Source organism: Netta rufina (assembly GCF_964035555.1).
Source record: "Netta rufina genome assembly, chromosome: 3".
Lineage (NCBI taxonomy): Eukaryota > Metazoa > Chordata > Aves > Anseriformes > Anatidae > Netta > Netta rufina.
Genome location: NC_140125.1, coordinates 3,890,818 through 3,904,608, shown reverse-complemented (window position 1 = coordinate 3,904,608; position 13,791 = coordinate 3,890,818). Strand labels below are relative to the sequence as shown.

General features: G+C 43.3%; 1 protein-coding gene across 4 annotated transcripts in view; it reads right to left on the bottom strand.

Moving 5' to 3' along the window:
- The window catches only part of SPTBN1 (spectrin beta, non-erythrocytic 1), a 135,353-nt gene that overhangs the window by 22,345 nt on the left and 99,217 nt on the right, over positions 1-13,791 (bottom strand). For all 4 annotated transcript variants that reach the window (XM_084285089.1, XM_084285088.1, XM_084285091.1 and 1 more), the window contains 6 exons: positions 8,285-8,375; positions 3,786-3,932; positions 1,964-2,227; positions 1,046-1,270; positions 752-841; positions 157-435 (listed from right to left, as the gene is read on the bottom strand). In XM_084285089.1, coding sequence (XP_084141215.1) covers positions 157-435; positions 752-841; positions 1,046-1,270; positions 1,964-2,227; positions 3,786-3,932; positions 8,285-8,375 — 1,096 coding nt within the window. The remainder of the gene's footprint in view (positions 1-156; positions 436-751; positions 842-1,045; positions 1,271-1,963; positions 2,228-3,785; positions 3,933-8,284; positions 8,376-13,791) is intronic.

The following is a 13,791-nucleotide window of genomic DNA, read 5'->3' as shown; positions in this document are numbered from 1 at the left end:
TGTCATAACAGATCGAAGAGATGATCACTCGAGCTCTTAGAAGGGAATTAGATTTGTTTATGTTACCATTACGTTAGCGACATATTAAATTATGTCACCTACCCCCCTTGAGCTAAACAATTAAAATCAAGCTAGTGTTGCTGTGGAGCTGCTCACCTTGGCTTTCTCTTCCGACATCATGTAGAGCTCCTGCTCACTCATCCAGGCTTCGGCCTCGGCAGCATCAAAGTAATACTGCTGTGCTCTGTGAGACTCCTCGAGGCGCTTGTGGCGTTTCTCTGTCTCCTCAATTAGAAGGCTCCACAGCTGCTTCAAGTCTGCAAGTCTCTGTTGAATGGCTTCAGCATTAGGGCTACTGTCTGTGATAATATTTTGACTCCTCTCAAAAATATCGTCAATACGAGGCTGATGTCCTTGGATTTCTTTCTGAAGGGTCTAACAGGAGAAAAGCAGACTGATGAGACACTGCACCCAACAAAGAAAAATGCTGCTCAGGGATTTCACCTCTAGAGGGGCAACAAAACACAAGCCATCAGCTCATGTGGATAAACTGGGGTTCTGTCCTCCATGAGCATCCTGGAACACACTGCCCCCCCAGCTGTGGTCACCCCACCTCCCCATAGCACATCCTGACCTCCCCATAGCACATCCTGACTGATGCACCCACGATTTTGCCCCAGGCTTTTCTTTCCTGAATTAGTCAGTGTTAAAGAGAAATAACAGGGAGAGAGCTCTGACAGCACCTGCTTACCTGATTTTTCTTTATCAGTAGCTGCACAGTCTGGAGGTTGTGTCCATGATCAGTAGATGTTGCTATAGGCATTCTCTCTCCAACCCACAACTGCAAAAGAAAAAGAGCACATCTGATTTGGAGCAACCCCAGATACAGCTAGGACATCAGACAGAGGCTGGCGTGCATGAGATGCAAAAAGCAGCTTTACTCTACGATGCTACTGAGAGACGTGATTGAAAGGCTTCTTCCAAGCTCTGTGATAGGTGTGAGATTTTCCTAGTATCTAGGGAATGAGATTTCTTTTGTACTCACAATTTCATCTTCCACATCCCGGTTAAACTGGTGGATTTCTTTGGAGGCCAGCAGGTTTGCCTTTCTTTCATTTAAAGGTTCGAGCAACTCCAAAAATTTCTTTTCTACAGTAAGGCGTTTTCCATCTACTTCATCTGTGCTCTTTCCTTCCTGACTTAAAGCCCGTGCCTGGCTTTGCAGTTCCTCTATCTCCTTCTTACGAACATCCATTTGATTCTCTAGCATCTAAACACAAACATGGCAAAAGATCTTGAAAAGTAGGGTAAAAGCAGTTTATGTGACTAGGGTACGTCAATAGCTATGTAAGAAGGAAGAACAGATGCTGATCAGTAATTAATAATTATCAAAACACTCACGTTGCAAAGAACAAGGTTTAAACACAGATCCATTCCTTCACAGCTGCAGCCACCCCCTGATGACCCCATTACACCTGCTTGCACAAATGGTGAATTTGGCCAATAGAGCAGAGTTAAGTTGCTTCTATCGGGCGTTCACAAGTTACTCTGAAAAATTTCAGAGCACAGCTAATTGCATGAGAGCTTCACTGCTCCCTCCTGTCCTTACTGCTTCTTTGCTGTCCTTAGAGCAGCAAACCAGGGACCGACCAGTACTGGACAAGTTTGAAACAAGGGCAGGCAGCCAGGTTCAGAGAGGAGGGACTGGTGACTGGGGGACTACGCCAGGAGACAGAAAAGTTGTTAACATGGGGAGAGAAGGAAGTACAAGGGAGCAACTGCATCAAGAAATTTATGGTCAATTTGTTTCTGGATGTGTTTTTGCTGTTTCTTAAAGATAGATGGAACAACAAGAAGAAAGAACAGCAAATAAAAGCTTTTCTAAACTGAAAGGATCTCCCATCTGTTCCTCTGAGTGCAGATATCTGCTCTCTGCCCACTCTGTAACCTGTGCTCCATTTACCTGCTGCTTCTTCAACAGGATGTTGACACTGGTGAGATCCTTTCCATAGTCGTCCGACTGAATTTGACTCTCCAAACCGTTCAGCCACTTATCCAAATCAGCACAGCTCTGGGTAAAAAGCTCTGCCTTGTTTGCATCAAAGAGACGCTGAGCCTTGGTCTGGGTAGTGGATTCGAGCTCTTCCCACATTTGATGGAGACCCGTCAGCTTTTCTTTCACTACAGCTTCAGTCTCTGGTTTCTCTGCAATGAGCTGCATTCCCTCCTGCAAAGCAAAGAACAACCAAAATGGCACCTCCTCAGGAACACTCACAGACCGTTACTGAAATTATTCCAATTAGCAAGCACTCAGGATTCCTCATCTGCTGGCAACATCAACCACTATCTCCAATTATCCAATGACTCTTTCCAGAACAACAGCTCCTACATATCTCTGTTGCCAGCACGAGAATTTCTTGGCAATTGGGAAGGTCAGTCAATGCCTCATTTCTCCTCCCCCCTACTCTTGTTCCTTTGTGGGGGCTCCTGGGGATGCTGCTGGGACTGGAGCAGAGCGGGCTGCTCCACACCGTGTGACATCTCACCAGGGAGTGGTGAAGACCCAGCATAATGCTGGAGCTTATGGCACCAAAACTTAACTGTGTGACTTGAGAGAGGTGTGTTGATGGGTTATGGCAATCACCATGGGTTCATGCTAGTATCAGAGAATGTTCTTCCTTGGAAAGCAGGACACCTGTACCTAGCAGCAGCAGAGCACCTGGACTTGAAATATCTTTTTGTCTCTACAAAGACTGTATTAGCTTTGGAAATATTTTCTTCACCTCTAATTATACTTCTACCTCTGCACCTACGTGGTGCTGACAATAGATAACTCTTGGATGTGAACACTACTCACAACCCAGAACATTCAATAGCGCTGACCCCCATAATATTAACAGTGATTGCCAGCTCTGACTCAAGACACAACTTTGGTACTTCTTTGCTGCAATCTGATTTTTCAGAGGCAAAGAATGAGGATGTACTAGCATCACTAAAAAAGCACATCCAGTACTAAGAGCAGACTTCTAATTACACCATTAAAGGGTATTGCTATTTGCAGATCACAGAAAAACCTCTAATGGAATACAGAGTGCCAAAGTAGGAAAGGAAATAAGCAATTAGGCTAACTTACACTGAACAGAAACCCCACTGTCAGAGCTAAAGACAGTTCAATTTTCCTCCTTAGTTTTCCAAAGTTGCACACAAGAAATGGGGGGAAAAGTACAGATCACAGCTTATAAAGGCCTTCACAGTAACTTGGTGAAAAGAGCTGTGAATCTATTAATTAATCACAAAACTGGCTGTACTTTACCTCATGCATTAAGTTGGTATGTGGAAAAGCTGCCTGATTATAGTCCTGAAAGAATAAAAACCAGCACGGCAGCACAGGTGTCTGAATTCACCTATGTTCAGTTATTTTCTAGGAAGTACTTTTCCTTCATTACCTCAAATCACAACATTTGCCCTTTTCAGCCTTTGGGTATGAAAAATAGGTTAAGCCTTCTTCCTAACATGTAAGAATGATTAGACAAAGAAAACAAAACTGGCAACTTAGCCATTAAGTGTTCTGTGAATGTGTCTTATGTAAAAATCCTTAAGACTGATGTGGAATGAAGGGTTAGATGGAGACACAAGGAGATAGTTACTCTACAGTAAGGAAATCTCCTTTTGACTTAGCTGAATGCAGAATTCAAGGACCGATTCCTGCAGAGGAACAGATCTTCTCTTTGTGCATAACCATCTCTGACAAAGATGAGGGTGGTTTGGGGACATTCTTTAGTTACCTTTTCAATCTTCTCCAGCCATTCTTTGTTAGATGCAAGTTCTGCCATAAATGCCTGATGCTTCAGCCATTTGCTGTGCAGGTTCCTTGCCTCATCATAGGACATATCCTGGGCTGTAAGCATCTTTTCATTGATCCAGAGTGAGAGCTGGAAAGGAAGATACACAGGTGTTCAGGACATTTGCAGTAGGGAATAATGCGAAGTATCCAAATGCCTCTGGACCAAGGATACAGAGATGTCCACTACAGAAGAGCTGCATGAGATTCAGGGACTGCTTTTATTCAGGATTCGGTTAAGGATCCACCCCTTTAACAGTTAAATAACATCTCCATCATATAAATAACCTCCAACCTAAACAGAAAGGAATCAACTCCATCATGAGCAAAATCAAACAGGTCTCTTCCAGCTCAACAGGAAGAGAAATGGGCATGTGTCCTGCTTTTTGGTCACAATGTACTTTCGCGCTGTTTTTCCCTTTCAACATTACACAATGCACTTGCTACTCAGGACAGGACTTGAATGTCATCACCACACCCCTGTGGAGCCTTGCGGGTTTCCTCAGGACATTGCACAAGTACACACTAATGGGGTGGCATGCACAAGTCATTCTCCAGAATTAAGCAGAGCCCTAAGGTAAATCTCTCAGTGAAACACTGAGCGAGAAATTCTGTAGTTCCAATCTGTATTAAAAGCCTTAAGAATAAAGATGGTTTGGGACCATTAAATCTCACCATGTTTGTACCTCTTCCCTACAGTCTTTTCTCTACAGAGATTACATAAACATTTAAATACATTTATTTGTCCGGTCTCCAGCAAGGTTTGTGGTACTTGAGATACCCCTTTTCAGATTACCTAAAATCCAAAACTTATTGTGTTCTGATTTTATTCAAATACAAAGACACTGAGAACAATTCCCAGATCAACACTGGAGAAAAATCAATACTTTAAAAATAGCTTATTTGCCAAGGGCAAATGGAATGTGAAAACGATCATAGCAGCCAGTACCAGATTTCCTCCTAGGCTGAGTCTGACTGCTATATCTGTTCCCTAGGTGTGGATGAAGAAAAACCACACCACACTATCAGTAATGTTTACAGAATTTGCAAAAAGATTAGTTTACTGCATATTTAAAGTTGTCTGCCAAAGAGGAAAATGTCAAAACAAATCTAAGCTTTTTTCCTAGAACTCCACTTGGATGATACACGCTGTCATGCCGAGGAAGCACTCTTACAAAACAAGTAACAGAGCACAGGCCAGACTTGCCAATTCACCACTGCAGATTCGGGATGAAGGACAACAAATTCATTCAGAACTCACAAGCCATTTTTAAATTGTCCTTAAAGATATCGTGAAGTTCCACAAAAAGGGAAAATCAAAGCAATTTAAAAACAAGTCAAAGAAACTCATCTGATTTTGCTATCAAGTCCGAATAGAAAAATGCTCCCATTAATGGAGACCTCTGTAGGAATCTAAGGTGACAGTTCTACAGGCTGCTGTGCTACTCGACAATCAAAGGCTATATCAAAGATTACTATGCAACCTGAAATAAGTGTGTTTATTCCTGCCTTTCTAGGGGGAAGTACAGCTGCTTCACTCTGAAAACTGCAGTGCTTGTCTTTTATTGTTTGCTTTTACCCAGCCACAGCAATAAGTCTTCCAAGGATTTAAAAGTGGTTCCCAAAGAAAGGTAGCATCATCTGTACTGACAGATGGGGTCACTGAGACACAGCCAGCCAGTGGTACACAGCCAGTGGCTGTCAGGATAAAACCCTCATTTCTGACCTTCAGAACGTTGTTATACTCCTTCTGATAAGACAGAAGTGCAAATGAAGCATTTTAGGGGTGACTATTAAAATCTGGTTTTTGAAACCACTATAGTCACTGGAAGTTGGTATCTTCAGGGTAGAGGTAGATTTAAAAAGATAATACAATAATTTGCTAAAACGGTGCCTCACACTGGCATTTGGGGTATTTGTTTGTCCAGGAAACCATGAGTCAGTTGTTAACACCAGCAGAGCTAGTTAGGTTTCATCCTATCTCCTGCACCATACCACAAAATGCTGTTTCTGCCATCAGCTCCCAGAAAACCTGCAATGAAAAGCAGGCCTAGCTGAGAGAAACGCAGAGACACAACTCTCATAAGTCTGCCAGAGGAATAAGAGAAGGCAGAAGAGCACCGACTGCTGGTGTGCTTCCCAGACACTGCAAATGCCTGGGCTGACGCAGCGTCTCTCCCTGCTGAAGGTTCACAGACGTCTGCAGTCCATGACAAGACCTGCTGGCACACTCGGTGAGCAGACAGAAAGCTCCTGACATGCAGCCTATCCAAATGTGTTTCCTCTGGTGTCCCCAGGGAAATTAGCCCAGACAGTGCTGGGGCTTCGAAGCTCTTACAGGAAGATCAGCTTTAATCTCCTCCAAGGTGAGCTGTAGAAGAGCAGGATGTCCCAGAAGACTGAACAGCAAAATTTATCTAATCCCCCCTCTTCTCTGAATTTCCTGTTGTCACTCTTTCATTCTCTCCACCAATTTAACACATTCATAGTTATTAATGTAAGAAAGAGACAGAAAAAGCAACACCTCAGGATTAGCTTGTGCCAGCGTGTCTGACTACTAACACAACAATCTGCCACAGCTTCCTTCGTCTGTGACCCAGAGGAAAGATTTATCAGTGCTGAGCTGTTGTGACGAGCATTATCCTGCCACCTCCTTGAGCGCCACTGACCCTGCTCGCTGCCTTGCTTGTGAGTCAGAGGAGGAAGGAGAGAGGGGCAGGAGGCCACATTTACAGCAAGGCTTTGGCCCAGAGGGACCGGAGGTGGCTGCCCTGGGGAAGGAACACAATTTCCTCTCCCCACATTACAGAACCTCCCTAACGCAGCGGGCAGGAATGCTGAAGATCACTGCCTGCTGAAACAGAGACTGGTTCAGATCTGCCTGCTAACAACTCCCGGCCTCCTGGCCACAGGACATGGAAAAGCGAAGGGCGAGGTATTCTCTTGGCTCCCTTCCACCTCCACTGGGCAGTGGTGCTCCTGTAAGTGCTGGGAGGGAGCAGCTCCACAGAGCTGGCAGCCCTGTTTGAAGAGACACACTCCTTCTGGCCCAACGTAGGTATCAGTGGGCACTTTGTAACCCCCCAGCACCAATTCTAAGTCCCATTATGGCTGTTCTCTCAGAAAACAACCATTCAATTATCATCAAGGCTAACGTCCGCTCAGAAAGGATTGGAAAAAATTGAAACATTTTGAAATTGTTTAGTTCTGTCTTGGAAATGCTCAGAGGAGACATCCGTGTTTTAGTGGCTGGAGAGAAACAATTGAGAGAAAAGGCATTCAGGAGGCCAGACACTAGCGCTTTTATGTTGTCCTTTTTCTTTCAGTGACATTGGGGAAAAAAAACAGAACCTAGGGAAGAACACAACCACACTGACACACAAGCTAGAAGAGCTCCAAGAGCCGGAGGGATTTTTGTATTAGAAATGTTACAGAGGAAGGAAGAAGCTGCTGCTAATGACAGCAGAATTTTTGCTCATCTGTCATGTTTTTACTACCAAGGAAGGAGCATTTAAGCCAAGTTCATGGCTAGCTTACGCAATGCAGGAAGACAGACTGCATCTAGGCAACCAAGCAGTAAACAACATTTGGCCAGTTTATGAGCATCATTTTACTTCTTTCTTGTATGAATCCCAACTGTGGTGCAAGTCCATTTAGACACACTGCAGCAACTTCCAGTTTCCTGTAGCTGGCTAAAACGTACAGCTAATGCAGCAGCAACTCTTGAAATTAAAAGCACTTTTCTCACAGTCACCTTTCTTTGCACCCTTTAGGCATGGACAGCTAGCTTTTAATGCACATCACAGGCAAGGCCTATGCCATCTTTAGTCTCTGTTAGTACTTCATGAAATAAACTGAAAATTACTCACTTAATTCCTCATGCTAGGAACAAGACTTTTCTTAACTCTATTTAAAATAAATAAGTTTAAATTTATCACATTTAATCCTGCTCCTCTCTTGTTCCTAAACTGCTATTCTTCTGACTAATATTTTAAAGAAACCACTTAAATAACTGTCCTATACCAGGCCACAAACACACATGCATCCTCAGACAAACTTCTTACTGTAAGAGTTCAGTGCTAATCCCACCAGATTCAGCATGATCGATTTATACCACAGCACAAAGTCTTCACTGCTTTTGGCAATCTTTCCTGTCTTTTGCTTAGCAGATGAAAGGAAAAATTCAGTTCATCCAACAAATGGATTAATTTTTGCAGGGTTCTTTGTGTTTGCTTATTGATTTGTTGGTTTTTGTTTGGTTGTTTTGGTTTGTGTTTTTTTTTTTTTTTTTTAATTGTTTACTCAACACTAAATACCACGGGATGACTTGATTGCAAAGTATCGAGTACCCCAGTCCTTATAATACACAGGGTGTGTGTGGGGGGAGGATGCTTTTCTATGGGATGCAGCTTTTAGTGATAAAAGTGAAAGGATGTAGTTTACCTCTTGACAATCCTGAAGGAACTTTTGAAGATCTCTGTTATCTTTGAGTCTCATCAGAAGTTCACTGGCTGCTTCACGGTTCTTCCTATGTCTAGTCAAAAAAATAACAGCAGAGAAAAAAAAAATGAAATAGGCATTTCAAGCAAAACCGATTTGTTCATTTCTGTTGCCCCTCTGGGATACGTTTTGAGTAAGTATGTGGTGCATCTTTTACTGCCTTTCAAATGAAGAGCATGTTTGAAGCTCAGATGTGCCCATGTTATTTAGTGCGCTTACTTAGGTTCAGCACGCATTTGTTTTTCTAACAAGTCAAATACACAGGGCAAATTTTGAAGTCAGCGTGGTTTCACAAGTATCATGTACAGAATTTGGAGCACTAGTTGGAAGACCACAGGGAATTTCAGTCTGTTTGCCAAAAAACATAAGAAAACCATCTTCAAAACTGCAACAATTAGATCTCAGGTTACACAGCCCTTGCAAAGTGTTCACTTGCTGTAATGCTCTCCATAATATACCTTCCCTGTGGCTCAGCACCTCCTGCTAGCCAACAAAGCTGTAGTAATTTATATAACCGTCCGAACACTGTGTTTAACAAACTCATGTGACACACTTGTGTACTTCAGCAAACAGAAGCTCTATTTGCCTTGGAATGTATTTCTCAGAGCATTTAAGAGTAACCTTAGCACAGAGGAAAACCAAAGGTTAGTCAAAAAGCCCTATTTTTAATTCCTAATCCTTTGCTCCTTGAAGGATGAGTTGTGCTGGCAACCCCACAGTTCTTAGTGGGTTCCTCAGATGGACATGGTGCCTGATGAGCCGATTCCTGAGGTATCGCCAAACATGTTTCTGACTGACACTTCTTTTGGAATAGTAATCCCTGTCGATCTGTACTTCCCTTATTTATGAGGCAATTTAGACGGAGGAGGCAGAGTAAAGAAGATGATTTCTATTTATTGCTCACTGTGTAAGATTTGTTCATATTTCGTTGTGCATGGTCTTATTGCTGGGCTATGTAATAGACTAAGATAAATAAGGATATAGAGTTGGAGATTATTTTATAGGGTGGCAATTTATAAGATGATCTCAGCACATAATTCCAATAGCTGAATAAATCCATGTTAGTGGAAGTCTCCAGACACTCACGATATTCTCGAAGGCTATAAATTACATGTCGACGACAACTGGCTTAACATACCACTTTTCCTGATCTAAAAATTACCAGAGCAAGCTCTCTGGAAGAGTTTAGTGACTTCAGAAACATGAAGAATACCTGTGTTTGCTGGGTGTTACATAAAAGCAAAAGGTCTGTAAGGCAGAGCAATAGGAGAGGACCCTTTAAAGGGCTACACATTGCTCCTCTGTTATCTCAACAGCTTTCTCTGAATAACCGTGCAGGCAGCAACTATAAAGCTGTAGGTAAAAACCAACTGAGTTACAGATCAGATGGCAGGGAAGATGCACATAACCATCAAAGGAAGAGGCTGGAGTCCAAGCCCAGGTAATCTTGATGTCTTGGCAGGTGTTACCTGAGAGAGTGCAAAGGAGAGGACACACAAATTGTGCCTTAGGAAAAGCCTCTGTAATGTAGCTAACAGCAGTGGGTTTGATTCCACTCTTTTGTGGCTCACATATATACGTCTGGGCAAATACAGTGCATTAGTCGGGTTGCTAAATTGAAGCAAGAAATTGTTTGGGTGATTCTATCATGATGATTTAGTGTCACGATGATTTAATAGATTTAAGGGTAGATTACATTCTAGACTCACGCATTCTGGAGAGGACACAAGTTGTGCAATTAAAAGGAAAATTTTCATGACATTGATTTGAATATAGTTAAGAATGAACAGACAAGTTCTTATGTTGAGAAACCTGGAGTTTAAAAATCTAGCAAATTATCTCCACGCAGTATTGGAAATACCGACTTTAAGAACTCTGAAGGGAAAATACGCAGGAACATCACACAGATGATGATACAGCTGTGTTTTTTTGTTTTGTTTTGTTTTGTTTTTTTCTTCAGCATAACAAATGTGATCATTGGTGCTCAGAGTTATTTAACACTAAAAGGTTGTTTGGTTGTCCAAAATGACCTGGAGTGAGATTGCAAGATGAGAAATCTCTGAAGAACAGGGCTGAACTGTAACAAGGCTTAAACTGGATACTTGAGGACGTGGTTGTAATATACTCAGGATGGAATATATCCCTGCTGGAACTGGCAGGAATTCCTGTACTTTCATCACAGAATTGGTGTTATTTTTGAATGGGAATAAATGGCCTTAAGAAGTCATTTAGTCTGTTCTTCCTACCCAGAGTGGCTATATCCAAACATAATTAATTCCTTCTCTGTGTTTCCCCAAATTGTTCTTTAAGAACTCCAATGACACATTTTAGAATTTTCTTATTCCATAACTACGCTTCCCATTACAAAGCTTTTCTTACCCTCTACTACCAGTAAGTCTGAAAGACTCTAAAGAGAATCAACAGGCAGACAGACTGAAGAACAGAACCCTTTCAGGTACCATTTTTTATCCAGATGCTAAAATCACGTGGTGTAAAGGGCCTGGCTGCCCCATGCCTCTGGCCCTGTGTGCAGAGGCCAAGCTAAGCCAGCTGGTGGGGCAGGGAGGTGGATGGACCAGCGGACAGACTGGTGGACAGACCGGACTGCAGCTGCACTGAGGGCCAAGAGCACTGGGCAGCCCTGGAGGGTGGAGAAAAGCACCAAGCCTGATGCACGGTTTTTGAACAAAGATTGCTCGACTGCTGATTGCAGTCATCCCTGTTAAAATCCTACTCTTCTGAGAGGTGCATGGCAAGGAAGGGTCAGAAACTGACTCTGCCACACTTCACATTATCAGTGAGTGCTCTTACTGGTTTGCTAAAACAGTTTGTGGAAGAAAACCCCACACTAGCACAGAAGGGTTTGCTCTTCAGACTCCAGTTATTTAGAATGACTGCTTGAATTCACCTGCTTGTTCATGTGAGAAACTGCATGTATTACTTACATTATAGCTATGTCTAGGTTTACATTAAATAGGGACTTCCCTCTATATGCTGAAGAGGCAACCTCAAATTCCAGTGTCTAAATTAAGCTAGACCTACATGGTAAAATGAGATAGGAAATGTACCGCAGTCGGTTAAAACATGAGGACATCTTCCTTCTGTGGCAACGTTGTGAAGAACCTAAAATAGTAAAATGAGGTATGCTCAGCATGAAGATGTGCCTGATTCAAATTAACCCAAGAGCAGAACACCAAAATTTACCACAGTGTTCCCAGGCTGTCTCTGCAGAGGTCCTTGACAATGCTAACACCACTGACAACTGACAACGTCTCTTGTGGTTTAACTGTAAGCCTGTGGGTTTCAAAACCTTGAAGAAGTAATAAATCTTACACATAGCATGAATGCTACTGCCTGCTAAGAATGCTGAGATACATGCAAGGAAGATATAACTCTCTAGTTGTTCCAGCAAACAGCAGGCATTCTCCTTCCTGAATGGGCAAAGAAAAAAATATTTCAGTTCTCTGTTGAGTTAGAAAGTTGCACAAGTACAAAAGTTGATGAAAAACAGAACCAGGTAATAAGTTGAGTCAGACCTGACACTATCTTGAAGCTAGATCTCAGTTTTAGAATGACAGAGGCCACAATGTAAGCAACTGGACCACGGCAGTCCCCTTATGCTCCTCCAAGAGAAAATGGAGAAGAAAACACTTCCCTTCTGGATGGCAGAAACAGAAGCAGAAGTCACCAAATTAAGGACAGCTGCAGAGGGGAGACCAGTCAGGAGCCCTGCTCTCAGCAACCCTCTGGACTCAGAGATAGAAGGGGAATGTTCTTCACTGAGACCCCACCAGGGCCCCTTGGCAGCAGGGAAAGCCGCAGACGTGTGCAGCTATAAAAGTGTCCTACACCTGAGGGAGCAGCTGTAAAAGGTAAAGCTGGGACCCACAGGGGCTCAGAGGTCACACAGCAGCATAACTGCCCCTGGTGTGCTGATAGCTTGCTCCATTTCCCCTTCTTTCCTTGTGATAGTTTTACTCAAACCCATCTTGTCCCTCCCTCACTCTTTCTCCAGGTCCTTTTCCCCATTTATCTTTCCCTTGAACTGCATTAGAAGATTGTGCTGAAGCTGTACATCTTGTCACCCTGCTCCCTCAGCCTCTGCATTCTCCTCTCCTTCCTGAGCCTGATGCCTACAGTGTCTGTTCAGATGGAACCATTTCAGGGCAGGGGCTGTCTGCTGCACCAATGGCCAGCGGGTTCTCCTCCGCATTAGCTTGCAAGCATTGCTGTAAAAAGCACCATTAACCATATGAAAAACTACAAAGAGCTCCATATAGGAAGTACGGAGCCACTGCACATATTTGAACTTGTTTGTTTTGGTCTTTTGTTATACATCCAGCTGGAGCCTGGTTGGGAGAGCATTTTTTTTGTACAACCAAAGAGGCTTCCTTTGCTACCACTCCCACTACACCCAGCCCTAAGGCTTTGTTCTTGAGGCTTATCAGACTTACAGACTCAGAGAGCAATCACACGGATTTCCTGGATAGCAATGCACCGGATGGTTTTTGCAGTGCTCTGCATAAATACTTCTGGAATTGAGGAAATGTCCTGGGAAAAAAAGTGGGGTTAAAAAAACTACAGCCTCTAGGACTTGCCTGCCATTCTGAGCAGGAACTCCAGCATGTCTTGCAGCCAGGACAGCCCAGGTGGCCAGCTAATGCCACAGAAAAGGAGCTGTGCTGGGGAAACAGCAACCAGAGCACCTCAGCCACGGGCAGCAGCGGCCCTGCTGCAGGGCACACGCAGGATGGAAGGCTGAAGCTGTCTCCACTCCATCCACCTCAGCCAGGGTTGCACAAAGAGGTTGGCTCCTTGCTACTGTTTTTTAAAATTCCAAAGTTACAGAAAGAAGACACCTAATCAGAAGGGCAGGATCGAGTCCAGCTTTCATAAGTGGATGTGAAAACTTGAAGTAGAGAACATCTGAAGTCAGAGAGGGTAAATAAAGGAAAATAATTTTCACAATTTCTGCTGACTGGAAATACATTTAGAGCTGACTCTGTAAGCAGCATCAAAAAGCTATCAGACTGCATTTATGCACTGAATTAAACCTGATGTCCTTTAGGCCACAAAATGCTCCTACAGGTGGGCCACATGAGGGCAGAACTCATCACACTAGAGATGGCAGCATTTCCAAACACTCTTTCCTTTCTTCATCCTTCTCACTGGATGCTCCTTGAGCGAGAGGCACCTCTTTGTCACGGGTATTCTGCAGTGAAGGGCACTGACAGCCAGGGCAACCAAAATGTCCACAGCGCGTAGGATTTTTGGCACTGATGCACAAAGTGCTATGCCACTACAGCACCCATTTGACATCCCAGCCCTTCCTGCCCCAAATGCAGTGCTTTATGGAAATGGAGAAAGAATGAAGAAGATGCTGACTGGATGTGCTCATTATGTTCCAGTATCAGACAAAAGGCAAACATAAATCCTCTCTTTGTCTATGA